The sequence below is a fragment of the Otolemur garnettii genome, unplaced genomic scaffold (assembly GCF_000181295.1).
Source record: "Otolemur garnettii isolate 467f Iridium unplaced genomic scaffold, OtoGar3 scaffold00068, whole genome shotgun sequence".
Taxonomy (NCBI): Eukaryota; Metazoa; Chordata; class Mammalia; order Primates; family Galagidae; genus Otolemur; species Otolemur garnettii.
In genome coordinates, this window is record NW_003852463.1 from 3,308,841 (window position 1) to 3,327,344 (window position 18,504).

At 36.7% G+C, this 18,504-nt stretch overlaps 1 protein-coding gene across 2 annotated transcripts in view; it reads left to right on the plus strand.

The window, feature by feature from the left end:
• EXOC6B (exocyst complex component 6B) overlaps positions 1-18,504 on the plus strand; it is a 615,941-nt gene that overhangs the window by 77,155 nt on the left and 520,282 nt on the right. The window contains exons 1-2 of one of the 2 annotated variants that reach the window (XM_023515268.1): positions 12,866-12,906; positions 14,871-15,036. In XM_023515268.1, coding sequence (XP_023371036.1) covers positions 14,905-15,036 — 132 coding nt within the window. In that variant the 5' untranslated portion in view covers positions 12,866-12,906; positions 14,871-14,904. Of the gene's footprint in view, positions 1-12,865; positions 12,907-14,870; positions 15,037-18,504 lie in introns of those variants that run through there. The other variant, XM_003793416.3, reaches the window with a different exon arrangement.

An 18,504-nucleotide genomic window follows, 5' to 3' on the forward strand; every position in this document is an offset into this window, starting at 1 on the left:
CTCGGTGCCTGTGGCTCAAGTGGCTAAGGTGCCAGCCACATACACCTAAGGTGGTGGGTTCAAATCCAGCCTGGTCCGCCAAAACAACAATGATGGCTGCAACCAAAAAATAGCCGGGTGTTGTGGTGGACGCCTGTGGTCCCAGCTACTTGGGAGGCTGAGGCAGGAGACTTGCTTGAGCCTGGGACTTGGAGGTTGCTGTGAGCTGTGGTGCCACGGCACTCTACCCAGGAGGATAGCTTGAGGCTCTGTCTCAAAAACAAACAAACAAACAAAGTCTCACTTTGTCACCCCCTTGGATTGCCCTGGTGTCTTAGATCACAGCAACCTCAAACTCTTGGGTTCAAGTGATGCAAGAGTTTGGATCAACCTCCCAAGTAGCTGGGACTATAGATGCCCACCACAACACCCAGCTATTTTTTAGATATGGATCTCACTCTGGCTCAGTTTGGTCTTGAACTTGTGAGCTCAGGCAATCCACCTTCCTCAGCCTGCTAAATGCTGGGATTGTAGCCGTAAGTTTTTATCTTTTTCATTTTCATCTTTCTTTTTCCTTTCCCGCATCCTTTTTCTTTCATTTTCTTGCCCTTGAGGAAATTGTGGCAACTTGGGAAAGGTATATGTTTCTGTGTATTTGCAATGGCAAGAAAGGTTGAGCCATCTCCAAAATGATGTTTATAATAACTACTTCAGTAGGATTAGTTTTGAGGAGTGAGTTAGTATATATAAAATGTTTAATAGAGGGCCTGACACAATTTAAAAATGCTTACTTTAGTATTATTTTATAATTTTAAGCTGGATTTACTCTTTAATGGTCTGGATGATAGTGGTATAGTAAGATTGCCTAGATTAAATTACTGGGTCAAATGACTGATCTTTGTTTTTCTATGCTTTTTGTTTGAGTTGGCATTGTAAATAATTTTCTTCTGTTAATATTCTCGAGCTGTCATTACAAACTCAAACGTATATATCGGAACTTTTTTCAGCATCATAATCAGATATAAATTGACTTTAGGTCTTCCACAAATTGTGTGGCAGGATTTCCCTTCCTACCCATGTGATAAACTTTTAGTAGAATGCTTAGTCGAGGCCAAAATAAGGTAATGTAAAATTGCTAAATAACAGGGCATTTAGCATTGTCTTTTGTTTAGTTCTTTGACTGTACATACACTGTGTAGGCTTGGCATGGGACTGATGTTTATCATTATGATACTGAGTTCTTTGGCTACTTTTATGTTCTACCAAATATAAATCTTTAATGGACCCTATCCCACCCTCCCCCTTTTAAAAAAAGACTTTGCCAATGAATTTTTTCACTCGTTTGAGGGTTAGCTTGGTAATTTGGAGAATGTAACCATGATGTTTGGGAGCTATCTAACTGTTTCCATTGTTGTAGCCTGATTGTCCATGGTTTAATCATCAGTAGTTAAGAAGGAAAGCAAAAAATGGCTCCAGGCTGCATAGTACCATAAAAAATTTCCACCTGGAAGCAATTTTTTCTAAAAGCCTTTAGGGACTGCTGTCACCCTCCCCCTTATATTGGCAACAAGGGCCAGAAACACCAGTTCTCTTCAGAGCCAGGTCTTGTTGCAGTTTAATCATCTTCCTTCTCCTAGCTTCCAGGGTAGGTTAGAGGAGAGCGAGGGAAATAACAAATTATTTCCAGACACAACTCTCGTCCTACAACTGATTTCCTTGAACCTTCTAAGTTCCTTCTTTTCTTCCTCTGTTCTCTTCTTTTTCTATTTAAAAAAAATAGCATTTAGCATTTTAGCTGAAGTACAATTTTTTGTACTGCTAGAACTTGAATTTACTTTTTGGTAAGAATATTTATTACTTAAATCTAGTGCTTATCTTTTTGGAAAATTTAAATTTGAAACATTTTTTAGGTACCTCTTTAGGTCCTTTGTCACTTTATAATACCTTCTCTGTGAGATATGGGCATTGTTCCAGGTGTAACCTCTCAAGGAACTCATGGTCTGGTAGGGGAGATAGACATATAAATAAATCATTAATGTAGAGTGTTCATTGTGGTACCCTTTTAAAAATATGAACAAATAAACATTTCAGAGCAAAAGGATATTAACCCTGCCTTCTACCAGTGAATGTCATTAGTAGTGGTGCCCATTCACTTCTAGGCCCATTATCCTAATGTAACTTCAGGATATTACTAGAACTTTAAGGCAAAACAAAATGATAGTGCTTTTGGTGACAGTTACCTCAAACCACATATGTGGTTCCATAGGTGAAAGACCAATTCAGATTTGTATATAATATCAAAGTAAGGGCCAGGTAGTAAATGATTATACTATGGCTGTTTAGGAATAACTTCATCCTATATCCTTATCCTGACACCTTATCAAGGATAGGTATAGGTGCTTCAAAGGATTTTGTTTTATGATTTTTAAATATATTTCTTAAAAAACTATACTATTACATGCTGCAGCAGATTTGTATTATGGATGAAATTGCCTCTTTTTGGAAAAGATGCCTAATATCGGCATATCAAAAAGTAGGAGAAAAGTAGTCTTCAATTTGAATCTTTGAAGAGTAGGCTTACAGTCTTGTGTGATGTGAATACCTCTAGAAAGTACAAGTTTAACTCCTCATAGTCTCTTTGGTTTTATGAGCAGTTTCTTAGGTTCGACCTTGTTGGTAAGAAGGAGGGCTTCTGTACTTGGTTATAGTAGTTGTATTAAGTATGGAGCCTTTATAGAATAGTTGAGTTTTGAGCTGAATCTTGAAGGATGAATAAGATTTTGCCAGATATAGTGGGGGTAAAGAGATGCCAGGCGGAAGGAATACATGTTATATATACTCAAGGAACTTAGAGTTGTAGAGTGAATGTGGGAAGTATTCAGAGATAAAGCTGGACATGGAGGGGTGTTATATGTGATGCTGGAGACTTTGGACTGAATCCTGAGGCAGGATACTAAAGAATGTGTGTGTTTGTGTATGTGTGAGTTTCAAGAAGTATTGAAGCTGGATTGTTAGGGAAGTAGGGGAGAGGTGAAAACAGTTGTTCAGAAGTGAAATAATGACATAAACAGGGCAGTATCAAGGGAGGGTAGGGAGGGAGAAAATCATAGGAGAGATAGTATGGAATCAGTATTGGTAGGGCTTGGTGATTGTTTTTATGGGGGAGGTGTGAGCTGGAATGAGGACTGAAGGTTAATGTACATATTTATAGTTTAGGTGACTGGGTAGCTGGTGGTACATTCAACTGAGATGGAGAAGTGTGAGTTTGGGTCCATGAATTCATTTTAAAAACTCTTTTGTTTTTATTTTATTTTTACTATTTTATTATCTTTTTTTGTTGTTGATGAAATCTTGTTATGTTGTCCAGATTGATCTGCGGTGGCTATTCATAGGTGCAATCATTATGCACTGCAGCCTCTCACTCTGAGGCTCAAGGGATCCTCCCATTTCAAACTCTGGGGATCTTTGAGGAAGTTTAGTGGTTGGGTATTTGGGTTTATAGGATTGACAGAGATATGACCTGGTGTTACTTGGTTTGGGAATCAGAAATGTTTAATAGTGAAAACTGTGGTAGTGATGACATCTCAGATGTATGAAGAGTAAAAGGAAATAAAGGTCAAGCAGATATTGAGGGTTAGAGGGAAGAGTGTTATGAATGGAAGATAAAAAGGAGGACAATCAAGGAGTATAATAAAACCCTGAGAGTAGAGATTTTAAGAATAGGGAATGGTTAGTAGTGGCATATACAAATGAGGAGTCAAGTAACAGTGAATATTTGACTTTACAATTAGTAGGCTTTCATTGACTTAAGCAAGAATAGGTTCATTGGAGTGATATAGGTAAAGAACAAGTTATATTGAGTCTAAGAGGAAGTCCAATTTGAGGAAATTGAGGACGTGAATATAGAGTGCTCTTTTAAGATCTCACCTGAGAAAAGAGAGAGTCAGAGAAGAAAGGATACCAGAAGGAAATTTACCAGAGGAGAGATTTTAGTTTTTTTTTTTCCTTTTTAAAATAATGGACAATGTTGTTTTGTTAAAATGAAAAGGTACATATTTTGTTGAAAGAAATTGGTAAAGATAAATATTTGAAAGTACAGAACAATATACCCTCTCCCCCAAACCCCAAAGGTATTGATGAAATAACATTCCTGTAGTGGAAGAGAAATGAGATTTCTGGAATACAGGATTAGTTTTACATTAAGGTGAGATGCCTATTCCATTGAGATAGCAAACAAAAAATGTAAGAGTAGATAGAGATTTCAGTAGACTTGTGCACTGGAATGCAAGTAACTAAGAAGATTTATGCCTAAAAAGCCTGAATTTTGCTTATGAAGTAAAAATGTTAAAATTGTTGGTTGTAAAAGAAAGTTGTAGCATCTAGGTTGGGATCTTAAATAGAATAGTGACACTTGGAATAGATTTTTTTTTTTTTTGGAGACAGAGTCTCAAGCTGTCACCCTCGGTAGAGTGCTGTGATGTCATAGCTCACAGCAATCTCAAATTCTTGGGCTTAAGGATTCTTTTGGCCAGGGCTGGGTTTGAACCTGCCACCTCCAGCATATGGGACTGGCACCCTACCCTTTTCAGCCACAGGTGCCACCTGGGCTTAAGCAATTCTCTTACCTTAGCCTCTCAAATAGCTGACACTATAGGCGCCCACCGCAACTCCCAGCTATTTTTTCGTTGCAGCTGTCATTGTTTTAGCTTGCCTGGGCCAGGTTTGAACCCACCAGCCTCCGTGTATGTGGCCGGCGCCCTATCCACTGAGCTACAGGCACTGCCTGGAATAGATTTGTATGTAACAGAAGAATGAGCTGCTAAAGACATACCAAAAGTTTGAATGGTGCTAAGGGTGTATATATGTGCAGTATTTCTATAATTAGCCCCATCATAGTAAGCTTTTGCATGCTGCTGAAGTTGAGATGTGAAGAGAAGTGACTTTGGGCAGTCAGTCTAAATATTTGACAGATGTAATTGAATAGAGAAGAGTGCTGTTCTGCTTCTTTGGTAAGGCTTACAGGTCCATTGTTTTACTTTGATGTTTACAACTCCCTTGTATCTTTTATTAATTCTGAGAACTTCTCAGTTATTTTTTTGAATATTACCTGTCTTTTATTTCTGTCATTAAAGCCTTTCTGTTCTTCATGTCTCTTTTTTAATGTTTTCCATCTTTTGCCTCTCTGTGCTGCATTTTGAGTTTTTATGTATACCTCCCATTTAAATATTGTCCCCTCCATTAATTAAGTTTTAAATATTAGTTATTATGGTTTTTATTCTAAAAGATACTTCATTTCCAGTTTATCTTTTCAGTTTTGATAGTTTTTTTTTTTAATAATTTCCTCTTATTTCTTTAAATATATTGTACATTTTTATTTTTTTGTTTTTTGTGAGACAGAGTCTCATTTGTTGCTCTTGGTAGAGTGCTGTTGTGTCACAGCTCACAGCAACCTCAAAGTCTTGGGCTTACATGATTCTCTTGCCTCAGCCTCCCTGGTAGTTGGGACTATAGGTGCCCACCACAATGCCCAGCTATTTTTAGAGACAAGGTCTAGCTCTGGCTCAGTCTGAGTATACAATTATTTTTAATTTATATATATTAATTTTTAAGCCTTTGCACATCTGGTTGTGCTATTTGTGTTTCTTCTGATTTATGTTTATATGCTTTGTTTCTTTGTGTTTTATGATTTTTGATATTAAGTTCCAGCTCAAAAGAATATTATTGTGAGAATTCTTAAAAGTGTGGGTTAAAGCTGATTTCTCCAGAGCAGACTTGCCTTTGTTTCTAGTCAGTTATGTGGGGGTACTAACAACCACCTTGAGACTACTTTTAAAATAAATTCTTAGTTCGAGATTCCTTAGACCACATAGATAGTAATTTTTTTTTCTTTTTAGAGACAGAGCCTTACTTTGTCGCCCTCAGTAGAGTGCTGTGGTGTCACAGCTCACAGCAACCTCCAGCTCTTGGGCTTAGGCCAGAAGTTCTCAACCTATGGGTTGCAACCCCTTTGTAATAATGAAAATACATACTGCATATCAGATGTTTACATTACGATTCATAACAGTAGCAAAATATGGTTGGGGGTCAACACAGCATGAGGAACTGTATTAAAGGGTTGTGTCATTAGGAAGGTTGAGAACTGCTGGCTTAGGTGATTCTCTTGCCTTAGCCTCCCGAGTAGCTGGGACTACAGGCGCCTGCCACAACTCCTGGCTATTTTTTTGTTGCAGTTTGGCCAGGGCTAGGTTCTAACCCGTCAACCTTGCTTTATGGGGCTGCCGCCCTACTCACTGAGCACAGGTACTGCCCACCACATAGATAGTATTAATAGTATGAATATGGGCCTCTCTGGTGACAAGATCAACTTGTGGATAGATTATGGGAGTTTTCCCCCCTCCCCCACCTGGAGCCAATACTAGAAAGGCACATTTCTTTGCAATCCCCCTTATGGAGAAGTGTTTTTCTCCTTTATCTTTAAGTAAAGATGTAGCCCTTGAGTATCATGGTTATATTCACTTTGAGGCCTCTATTTGACTCTCATCTTATGTGGGCCTTTGTATTTTCAGTTATTAGTGGTAATTGTTCTAATAGTGTGACATTATCATAGTAGTAGTTGTGGCAGTCTCTGTAGCCTTAATTTGGATTTTCCTTGCTTTCATTAGTTCATTTCCTAATAGTCTGTTGTTGATTTGACTGATGTTTTGTGACAAGTTCCCCTTCTCCACTTTCTTGTCTTATTTAACCAAAACCAGGCTTTTAGTAGGCCCTTTGGCTAGGCGCCAGTTGAAACTACTTAACTCTGTTTTTATTCCTCTGAAAATAGCCATGATTGGGGTTCCCTTCCTGCTTTGAGGGAGATCTCCTTTACAACATTTATTTGCTTGCATGGGCTATCCTGGCGAAGCCAGTTGTATACCTTGGTTTATCTTCAAGGGTAGAAAAGGATCTGGATATATTTGATCTCCTGTGGCAAAACAAAAACATTTGGTTATAGTGTTCAGCTTAGTATTCATAAACTAGCAAATGCTTCTTCAGTCATTGATAATGATATACATTCACCTACTTCATTGCTGTGCTCCCAGAACATACAAATTATAATACTAAGGTCTGAGTTAAACAGATAAACAAAATGAAGTAAGAAGAAGGGACTTTAAACTCCCTTTGACCTTCTACAGTTTTTCTTTCAACATCATGCTCAAATCTGTTTTTCCACTTTATTTTTAACTTTTGGAATAAACAGAAATACTAATGATGCTTTTATGGAGCTTAATGAAAAGAAAATGTTTGAGGACTAAAACCATGACAGAAGTTAAAAAACATATATGTGAAAAAGACCAGAATAAACTCTGGAATTTCTTCTTGGATTAATAAAAAACAGAAAACAAAATGTTCAGTCCTTTGTGTTTTGAAGTTCTGTATGGTTCTGAACACATCTTAACAGATAATGCTTTGTATGGTGTGATACTCTTTTGCAGTTACCTTTGTAACAATTGGAAATCCATATCAGTTAGTCTCTTAAACCTGTTTTTCAATTTCTCCATCTTTAGTATAAATGGAGGATCTCCTTTGTGCCAGGGTCTGTGCTAGGAGGTGGAGATAAAATGGGTAAGATACAGTCTCTGTGCACAAGAGGATTAATGGTCTACTATGGGGAGATTGAAAAGTGAATGGAAATTTAAAATACAGTATAATAGATTTTGTGATGGTAATAATCACAAAGAAGGGGCACATAACATAGTCTGTGTGATTAGAAAAGGTTTTCCAGAAGTAAGGTGCAAGTTGAGATTTGAGGGGCAGAAAGGAACTCTTAACTAAACTGGAAACATAGGGGAAGAACCATCTAGGTCCAGAGAACAAGATTCTTTAGCAGGGTGTAGACTCTGACTTGCTGTTGAGAGTTTTTATGATTTGCTTACTATCTTTGAAGACTAAATATTGTTGTACGTTTAGGATACTTTCCTCTGCAAATAGCAGCCTATCAAAGGAAAGTGACACAATAGGAAGTTTAAGTCATATAACATGATGTCTAGAGATAGGGCTATTTCACAATTGCTTCACCATCAAGGACTCAAGTAGTTTTCATCTTAGATTATAAGCAGTATCTCCCCACATCACATTACGGTTGCTGCATCCCAGGGATTATGCCCTAAAAGAGTAGTATCCAAAGTAGGAAAATCAATTTTCCTGCATCCTTCAGGAAAGAAAACCTTTTCTTTGGCTTTCACTGCCAGATTTCCCTTTATTTCTCATTGGTGAGAGTTGTGTCATACATCCTTATGTTAACTGGTCACTGAGCAGGGCACTGGAATTACTATGATTGATTTACAGACTAATTGACATTTACCCCTTGTGGTAGGATGGCAAAGTAAAATATCACAGCAAATTAGGGCACTTCCAGTAGGAAGAAGAGAATAGTTGTGTAATTACACCTAACAGGCACTAACTCATCTTGATGTAGAAGTTTCTCTCTTCCTCTCTCTCTCTCTTTTTAAAACCACTTAGCTTTGTGTTGGGCTTCGTATTGCATTAGCCTTTTTGAGTCAGGATCTTGCTGTGTTGCCTGGGCTACAGTGCCTTGTGTCATCACGGTTTACTGCAGCATTAAACTTCTGTGCTCACACATCCTACTGACTCAGTCTCCCCAGTAGCTGGGGCTATAAGCACACACTACCACATCCAGCTAATTTTTCTATTTTTTGTAGAGAGGGGTCTTGCTTTGTTGACCATGCTGGTCTTGAACTCCTGATCTCAAGCTATCCTGCCACCTTGGGCTCCCAAAGTGCTAAGGTTACAAGTGTGGGGATCTGTGCCTGACCTGCATTAGCCTTTTTCAAATTGTGTTTTCTTTGGGAGTGAGTCCTAGCTGTAGCAGTAACAAGCAAAGTAATTTTGATTATGGCATTTAACTTTTCTTGGACTGAGTTTCCTTGAGTGTACTATAGGAGCTTTGTATTCAAAGACCTCTTTCTCTCTTTTTTTTTTAGAGACAGAGTTTTACTTTGTCACCCTCGGTAGAGTGCAGTGGCGTCAAACTCACAGCAACCTCCAGTGCTTGGGCTTAGGCGATTCTCTTGCCTCAGCCTCTCGAGTAGCTGGGACTATAGGCACCTGCCACAACACCCGGCTATTTTTTGGTTGCAGCTGTCATTGTTTGGTGGGCCCGGGCTGGATTCAAACCTGCTAGCTCTGGTGTATGTGGTTGGCACCTTAGCTGCTTGAGCCACAGGCGCTGAGCCTTGAAGACCTCTTTCAGCCAATGTGTTGGGGTCCATGTGCCTTGCTTGCTTTTCCTACACTAACAGGGTACAGACTGATGTATTAGAGGGGACACTTTCAATTGTGTGAACTTGGTAAGTTACTTTATCTTCTTGGGTTTCAGATTTCTCATTACAAAATGGGAATAATGTCTAATTTATAAGGTACATAGCACTTAAATGAAATAACAATGCTTGTAACATTATTTTTCCTCCCCTTTTGACAAGCAAATGTGAGGTGACACAGGTTCTATGCAAGTGATACAATTCTGCAGTGGTTTGGGTACAGGGGTATGGTAAATATTTGTTGAATAGAATTCCTCAAGTGCCATTTTACAAGTTAAAAACTCACTTAATATGCATGTGAAATCGAGGTTGTTTGGAGAGGGATAGTGTGTGTAGAATGTTTGGAAATATACATCAGATATTTACACTAGGGTAATTTACTTTTTTAAAAAACCTGTGATTTATTTGGGGGTTTCTGAAAATTAGACTCTATAGGTTAGCATTTATGTAGTTGAGTCAAAGACTATAAAAATTATTGTTAATTTGTAAGCATTACTTTTTGATTTACCTTTTATTAAGTGCTAGCATATTTTGAGATTATCACAAATAATTAACCAGGGGTTAGTTATAGCAGTGTTAGCTGTAGCAGTAACAAGCAAAGTAATTGCTTGTTAGTATTGTTTAACTGTGACACACCTGGACATATCAAAAGCCTTTGAGTTTGTTCTCAAAGTCCTGCTTTCTTTCTTTCTTTTTTATTTGTTCAATAAAGTTTCATTTTAAAAATTCTTGCGTTCTAATAGAAATGGAAATCTAAACATTAGAGTACTTTACATATCATTTACTAATTAGTTATAAGTCTTTGGCCAACAGGTATTATAGAATTTAGGTTTTAGATTTTTAAGCAGTCGTGTTTACTTGGCCACATCTTGTTAAGGCATTTTAGAAATGGACCATCACTAGATGGCAGTCTTTCTCCACTTTAAATTACTCGTTAAAAGGAAAAAAAGCTATACTGTTCAATTACAGTGTTGACTATCAGTATTAGGTCAGCTTCAGTAATTTCTGACCTTTCCACAGCTTAAACCTTGTTTATTTTTGTTTTTTTATATGTGGTAGATTATTAGTTTGCAAAGATTTATACTGAGATATACTTGAAATTTTGGTTCAAGGTAAACTGTCATGTAGTGATTTGTCCAAAATTGTCTTTTCTTTTTACTAGACAATTTGAGACAAAATATTTAAGTCAACAGTTTTTAACCTCTTTGGTTAAAGAGGTTAAATAACCAGCTGGAAACTCTGGGAAACTTCTTTTAAAAATGCATATATGTGTGTATATATATATACCCCAATCCCAAATTTGGGAATCATGAAGTATTTGAAGCATACCCACGGAACTACTAAATATAATCCACATTTCCTGTTTTAAATATGTGCATTTTACATTTTATTCTAGCTGTTAAACTTCTCAGAATACTTTGGAAATCCACTGTAAAGCTTTCAAGTTATTCAACAGTATAATTAAAAGAGAGTATTAGAATGACAAAAGTCTTAAGATAGGAGAAATCAGTGGGGGATAATGATAAGGTGGTAGAAACTTCATTAACTTGTTTAGAACTATTCCCTCTTTAAATTATTCAGAAAATGTCTGATGTTTGTACTATGAACTAAATTTGAAAGTGGGGATGAATTGTAGAAACGAAAAAGCTAAGGTAGTACTCAGAAAATTCTAATTGATTCTTTCTGCTTTATAAATGGGAAAGCTGAGGGTCAGAGAGATTAACTGAATTGATTAAAGACTCATAGCTAGTTAATTATGGTGCTGAGACCAAGGCCTTACAGTTAGGCACCTAAAGTCATGTTTCCTTTGTTTGATTTTTCATTTTTTTTTTTCAATAGGACATTCAGGATGCTTAGGGAGGCATTAATGTACATTCTGAATTTTTTATCTTTGATATTTACTTTTCCCTTGCTTGTCTTTTGTGATGTTAATGTAGATCTTTGGAGGGAAAGAATGAAAAAGTTTTCCCTAACTTCTACCAAGTTAAGTAGACTTGTTACCTAACTTAGAAATATTACTGGGTTGGTGTTGAAACCAAGAGTTTGTCTAATATTGAATAATACATCAGCTTATGCCATTTGAATTGCAAAATTTTCATTTCTTTCCATTCTCCAAAGGTCAAGGAATATGGGTATCTTTACAAGGAAACTTTTCTTTTCCATTCATTAAAAGGGGGAAAATTCAGCTTATTTGAGATTGTTGAAATGTCACTGATAGATTCTGTTTTTTGTATTCTAAATAGCTCCATCAGGCAAATGTTTATTCTACAGTTTTCTTACTCAACAAAGCAGGTGTTATTTATAAGGTATTTGACAATCTCCCTTTACTTCAAAGGAAGGACAATGAATCTAGATTGCTGTGCCTTTTCTGAAGTGTTTATAATCTTTACTGGAAACCAAACATATACAGTCATACATGAGGATGTGTTCTGAGAAATGTGTTGTTAGGCAATTTTTTTTGTTATGCTTATGTAACAATACCATATAGCCTAGATGTGTGGTAGGTTTGTAATAATACTCTATGATGTGTACTTACAAACCTACCACACACTCTAGGCTGTATGGTATAGCTTATTGCTCCTAGGCTGTAAACCTGTACAGCATGTTATTGTCCTGATACTCCAGGCAGTTGTAACACAATGGTACATATTTGTGTATCTAAACATAAAAAAGGTAACATGTTGTGCTATGACATTGCAACTTCATTAGACAATAGTAATTTTTTTGGCTTCATTATAGTGTTATGGGGCCACTTTTGTACCTGTGGTCCATTATTGACGGAAACGTTATGTTGTACGTGATTATAAATGTTTTGTCCTTGGTTACCCCTGAGTTTTAGGTAGTGGAAAAACCTGATGAGGAAAGTGTGCTTTCTGATCCACAGGATCAGGGTATGATCTTTGTACCTGCAAGTGATTATAGAACCAGAAAATGTTGTCAATGAGCAAATGTGTATCTGTTGAACAAACATTAGTGACCAAAGAGGTCTTAGAAATCCTGCTAGTCATTTGTTCTCAGTGGATGTGTACTTACTGCCTTCTACTTGTCTGGCACTGTTGTAGGGGTATGGTGATGAATATGGCAAAGTTTTTGCCTTGAGCTCAGAATCTAATTAGGGTGGGTTGTGGGAAAAGATAGACAACAAACTATGGATGATGATGAGGAGGAGATTGTTCAGATAGAGGGGATTAGCATTATTAGCATAAGAATAGCAAAGCAAAATCCTGAGCCAAGAAGAGGCTAAACATTTTTTTAAAAGCCAGTATAGCTGGAGAATAGAGTGGTGGCAACTAGAGAGAGGCAAGAAATAGGGTTAGAAAGGTAAATCAGAGGCCAGATTATGTAGGGTCTTATAGACCATAGTAAAGATTCAAGATTTTTATTCTTTTTGAAAAGGGAAACCATTGAGGAGGTTGAAACAGGGGAACACATCTGAATTATTGCTTTTAGAAGATCACTTTATTTTATTTTATTTTAAACTTTATTCAAATTAATATGAGGGTACAATATTCAGATTACATTGTTCTTAATTCCAGGGCAAGTTCCTTTTGTAGAAGAGCCCCTCGCCCAGGGAGTATGTTATACAACGTCAGAATGTGCACATTAGGTGAGATAGAAGATCATTTTAATTGGTGTGTAGAGTGTTTGTTTTTGGGACAGGGGATAAGGGAGTGGGGATAGTACAGAATAGAGACTGTTAGGAGGCCACTGTGGTGTGATGATAATAGGAATAGATTTGGACTAGTGTTTCAGTGGAAACTGTGGGATATGGTTAATTGTCAAGACTTTTTTGGAGGTTGTCAGGACTTATTAATGGGCTGGATAGGGCATATGATGGAAAGAGATAGATTAGAAATAATTCCTGGATTTTTGGCTCGGGCAAGTGGATGGTGCTATTAATTGTGATAGGGTGGGTTGGTGGTTAGGAGTTTTGGGCAGGAATAAGTTTGGGAGTGGAGATAGGTTACTAGTTAACATTTTTTTCCCCTATGTCAAATTTTAAAAATCCAACTGGAGTTGTTAAATACTATATAGAAATTTGAGTCTAGTGCTCAGAAGAATGCTCTGAATTATAGGTATAAATTGGGAAGTCACTACTATATAGGTAGAATTTTAAGGTCCTGGGATTAGAGATTATATGGTAATGTTTGGTGAAAGAATGTTGATAGAGAAGAGAGGGATTTTAGGAATATTTAAGAACATGATAGAAGAGGAAGCACTGAGAAAGGAGATTAAGAAGTCTACAGAAGGCTTGGCGCCTGTGGCTCAGGTAGCTAAGGTGCCAGCCACATACACCTAAAGTGGCGGGTTCGAATCCAGCCCCGGCCCGCCAAACAACAATAGTGGCTGCAACCAAAAAATAGCCAGGTGTTGTGGCGGGTGCCTGTGGTCCCACCTACTTGGGAGGCTGAGGCAGGAGACTCGCTTGAGCCCAGGAGTTGGAGATTGCTGTGAGCAGTGAGGCCATGCCACTCTACCCAGGGGGATAGCTTGAGGCTCTGTCTCAAAAAAAAAAAAAAGAAGTCTACAGAAGAGATTATTTAAAGAGAGAGAACTATCAAACCATAACAAATGCTATTAGGTGGAGTAAGATGCATATTTACTCCAGTAAGGTAAGGAAGGAAGGAGGTAAGGATGCGGAAGAGAGTTTTGGTGGGAAGGAGAACAGAAACAAGATGGTAGCTGGAGGGAGATTTGTGGTTAAGGGTGGGTTTTTAGAAGTCATGTTTATATACCTATGTGAATGATCTAGTACAGAAGGAGAAATATATGATCCAGAGGAGAGAGAAAAGGGAATAATGGCAGGAGTAACGTTCTTGAGACAACAAGAAGGATTGACTGCAGATAAGAGCTTGGAATACTTCTTCCCTTGTTACAGGAAGCTGGACAGAGTAGGAGTTATAGATCTAAGTAGATTGATAGATTTTAGTGGGGGAGGGGAGCTACTTCTTTGTATCTGTTTTTTTTGTAAGCTGTGTAGTCAGATCAGCAGCTAAGAGTGAGGGGAACATTTAAGAAGAGGAGAAAGTAAGGTTCCCACATATAACTATTTTGAGAAAACAGCGTGACTTTTTTGGGGGGGAGGCAGAATAGGGGGATAGTTGTAGTAGGATTATATAGTGGTATTGAGTGCCCAATTTACATTTGTGAGTCTAGCCAGCACAGCTATGTGATTTTTCTCTAGTGGTGTCAGCTTCTTGAGTAATTAGATAGTTATGTTTAACCAAATTTGAGAAAAATTTAAGACTAGTTTAATAGAGAAACAAAGATACAAAGGAGTTGTAATTTAGTCTTTTCATGTTATGATGAGAATTCTGCGATGAATGCTGTCAATCACTCAAATATTTTTGAATGAGCAAGAAAGCAAAATTTTGATTTTTCCTAAAAAAAACGCTTATTTTACAATGCATTAATGCAATGTTAATATGTAGTTTTTTTTACTTTGTGGGTTATGTACCTTCAATATCAAATTTCCAAAGATTTGCTTTTGGCTTGTATAATTATTCTTTCTCTTTCTTAGAAGTAACTGTGGTATAATCTTCATGCCATGCCATTTTTTTTTTTTTAAAGGTCTGTCTATGATGGTGAGGAACATGGACGATTCATGGAGAAGCTTGAAACTCGCATCCGCAATCATGACCGAGAAATTGAGAAAATGTGCAACTTTCATTACCAGGGCTTTGTGGATTCTATAACTGAATTGCTGAAAGTAAGAGGAGAAGCCCAGAAACTCAAAGTAAGGAAACTAAGAGATACTTATTTGTGGGATTTTGATTAGTATTAAAAGAATAGGTGACTACAATGCAGATCACAAGTTTATTTATAGTAGAGATTTTTGTGTAGTAAGAAAGGAATTTACACTGAGACCTGGATAATTAAGATCATGGCTCTTTAGCTAAACAGTTAAGAGTTTAATTGGAATACCTACATGAATGTGAATCAGGACCAGTAATCAGTAACTGTTTCTTTTATACAAAACAGTTTGACTATTCATGTCCTCAGCTTCCTTATAGATTAAAGATATCTCTGGATGATGGCAAAATTTCAAAGCACTGTGATAGAATTCTTTGTAGCATGGTCTCTAGGACAAAGGAAAAAATACCAGTGGTGGTTGTGGAGGGTCTTCTACCAAAGCATGAAGCTTCTTTCTTGATGAGAAGGAGGCTAGTCGTATTGGTCTGGTCCTGGGCATAGCAAATTCACTTACTTTAGGTAATTCATTTTGCTTATTTATCATAAATCTAACTACTGCACTAAACTCTTCTGTTATTTCTGAAAATTTATATGGGATTTATTTTTGAGTTTTCTGTGTAAATATTCATGTGATCTATAAGTAATAACAGTTTTATTTTCTTCTTTGCAGTGATTTTGCTTTTGGTTTTTGGGCATGGGGTTAATTTGCCAATGAGTGTAAAATTCATCTAAAAGAATACATTGGTAAGAAAAGCAAAGAAATGTTTTTAACTGAGGGGCGAAGTGGGCTATCAGATATTATATTCTAAAGCTATAGTAATTTAAAAACTCATTTGACCGCAAAATGTGACATGAAATTTCTTTTTTTATTTAAATTAATTAATGATTTTTTTAAAATTAAAAATTTTCTTACTTAGAGACAGGATCTTGAGTGCAGTGGCATAATTATAGTTTACTGTAACCTTGTACTCCTGGGCTCAAGTGATCCTCCCGAGTAGCTGGGACTACAGGTGCAGAGATATGCCACTGTGCCTAGCTAAGTTTTAAATTTTTTCTATAAGTGGGATCTTGCTTATGTTGCCTAGGCTGATCTCAAATTCCTGGTCTGAAGCAACTGCTGCCTTAGCCTCTCAAAGTTCTGGGATTACAGGTGTGAGCTACCCCTCTCAGCTGCAACTATCAAATTTCTTAACGTATTTCATTTAGCATAAATTTTTAGGTTTTCGTACAGAAATATTAATATGTTTGATTATGTAGCACTATCATAATCCCCATTGGGTGATATTATAATAAATTATATTCACCTAATTAACTTTATAAAATTTGCAACATTCTTAAGTCCAAGACACTTTGGGTCCTAAGGCTTTAAATAAGAATTTACGGGCCTATACATCAGTATCCAGCCATCTTAAGAACTATTATATCTCCAACACAGTATTATATCTCTTTCATACCTCTCTCAGTTGCTTTCTTTACCTCAGAGCTAAGTTGTTTGATTTTTAATGTTCCTTAATACATATCTGCTTTGATTTAACCTCTTCTTCATTCACTATACCATAATTAATGTCAGAGGAACTAAAGGGTAAAATGCAAAAAGAAAAAAAAGGAAGTAATAGAAAATATAAATGAATATGTATATGATTTGGGAATAGGGAATGTATGTTTCTAAATAAAATTCATGAAGAAAAAATTGATAGATTTGATAACATTAAAATAAAGTAACCTACTCTATATACAAAATAAAAATGCATAGGTAAGTAATCAGAAATCTTTACAAATACCTATGGTAAATGGTTGGCAGTCTTAATATATGAAGATTCTTTACAAATAGGAAATATATGTACATTCTAATAGAAAACTGAGAAATACATATTATTTATATGTTGCATGAATGTTGTGTGGAGGGGTGTGTGATGTGGCGCAGCAGAGATAAGACCTGCAGAGAAATGTTGGAGAATAAGGGACTGGAGCTCTCTCTGGAATTCCAGCAGAGTTCTTTATTTTACCAAAGCTTATATAGACCTTACTGCACGTATACACAATTAATCAATAAACAACTCAAAACTCCTGACACAAGCCCAGCACGGCTGGTGCCAAAGAGTCTTGTTTAGCGATAAACATTCCACTAACTTTGTCTATAACTATTCTTAAACCCTATAATGAAAACAAGACCATAAAACAAGTTTCTGGGAGAATAAGCTGATTGAATGCTTGACCTTCAACAGACTATCTGGAGGCAGTTATCCATCCTGGGGAGCAGTCTGGAAGTTCTCGAGTACCTGCTTACAGGCCAGCCCCGCTGAGGCTCGGCCCTGAATCATTTCTACATGATAAGGTCCTGAGTCACATAGGAAGTTCTATCCAGGTCTTTCTACATTCTAACTCACAAAAGACTTTAAACTTACTTTCGCAAAATGGAACTGTTTAAAGATTTACTTATAGGCCTTCCGCCTATATTTATACAAGAAGAAGTACAAGGGAGCTCTACCATTTAGAAATAATTAAAGGAGTGCAAATTTTGAACAATAGATGCTAATGCTTAAAACACCACTTAGTTTTAGGATTTATTCTAAGGCTGTAGGTATACGTATAAGGATGTTCATGTGGTATTTTTTATAGTGCTTTTTTTTTTTTTTCTTTTTGAGACAGTCTCATTTTGTTGCCCTGGGTAGAATGTTATGTCATCATAGCTCACAGCTACCTCAAACTCATGGACAAAAGCAATCCTTTTGCCTCAGTTTCCCCAGTACTATAGGCACCTGCCACAATGCCCAGCTATTTTTTAGAGACCGGGGTCTCACTCTTGCTCAGGCTGGTCTCCCAAGTGCTGAGCTCAGGCAATCCACCTGCCTTGGCCTTCCAGGGTACTAGGATTACAGCTGTGAGCCACTGCTTCCAGCCCATGTGGTATTTTTAATAAGCGAACCTTTAAAATGTTCTTAAAAATTATTTAATAGAAGATTATTGAAAGAAATTATGGTACATCTATTTAAAAGAATAATAAACTATTATATAAAATTCAGTAGAGGATATTTGACATAGGAAAGTATTAGTAATGTTTGCTTAATGTGTGAAGCCGATTAAAAAGTATGAACAATATGATCCTAGTTTTATAAACTAAATCTGTATGTACTCTATATGTAAATAACTAGACATTAAAAATATTGAAAGACTGTATACCAAAATATTTCAATAATCCCTGGATGGATATTAGATAATTTTAATGTTTTTATTAGTGTCTTTTCCATGTATTCTAAGTTTCCTGAAGTTTCAAGTGAAATAAAAATTTTTAAATTTCAGATTAGAATAAGGGTACAGATGATTGGGTTACATTGTTTGTGTTTGTTAGGTAGAGTCCAAGTTGTATTTGTGTCCTTCACCCAGGAGATGTGCCATATATTCAAGTGAAAATTTTGACTGTCACTTAGAAAATTCAATGTTAGAGTATACACACTTAAGCAAAATTTTCATTCAATATGGGAAAATAATAAGTTGAAATCCAGGTTAAAAA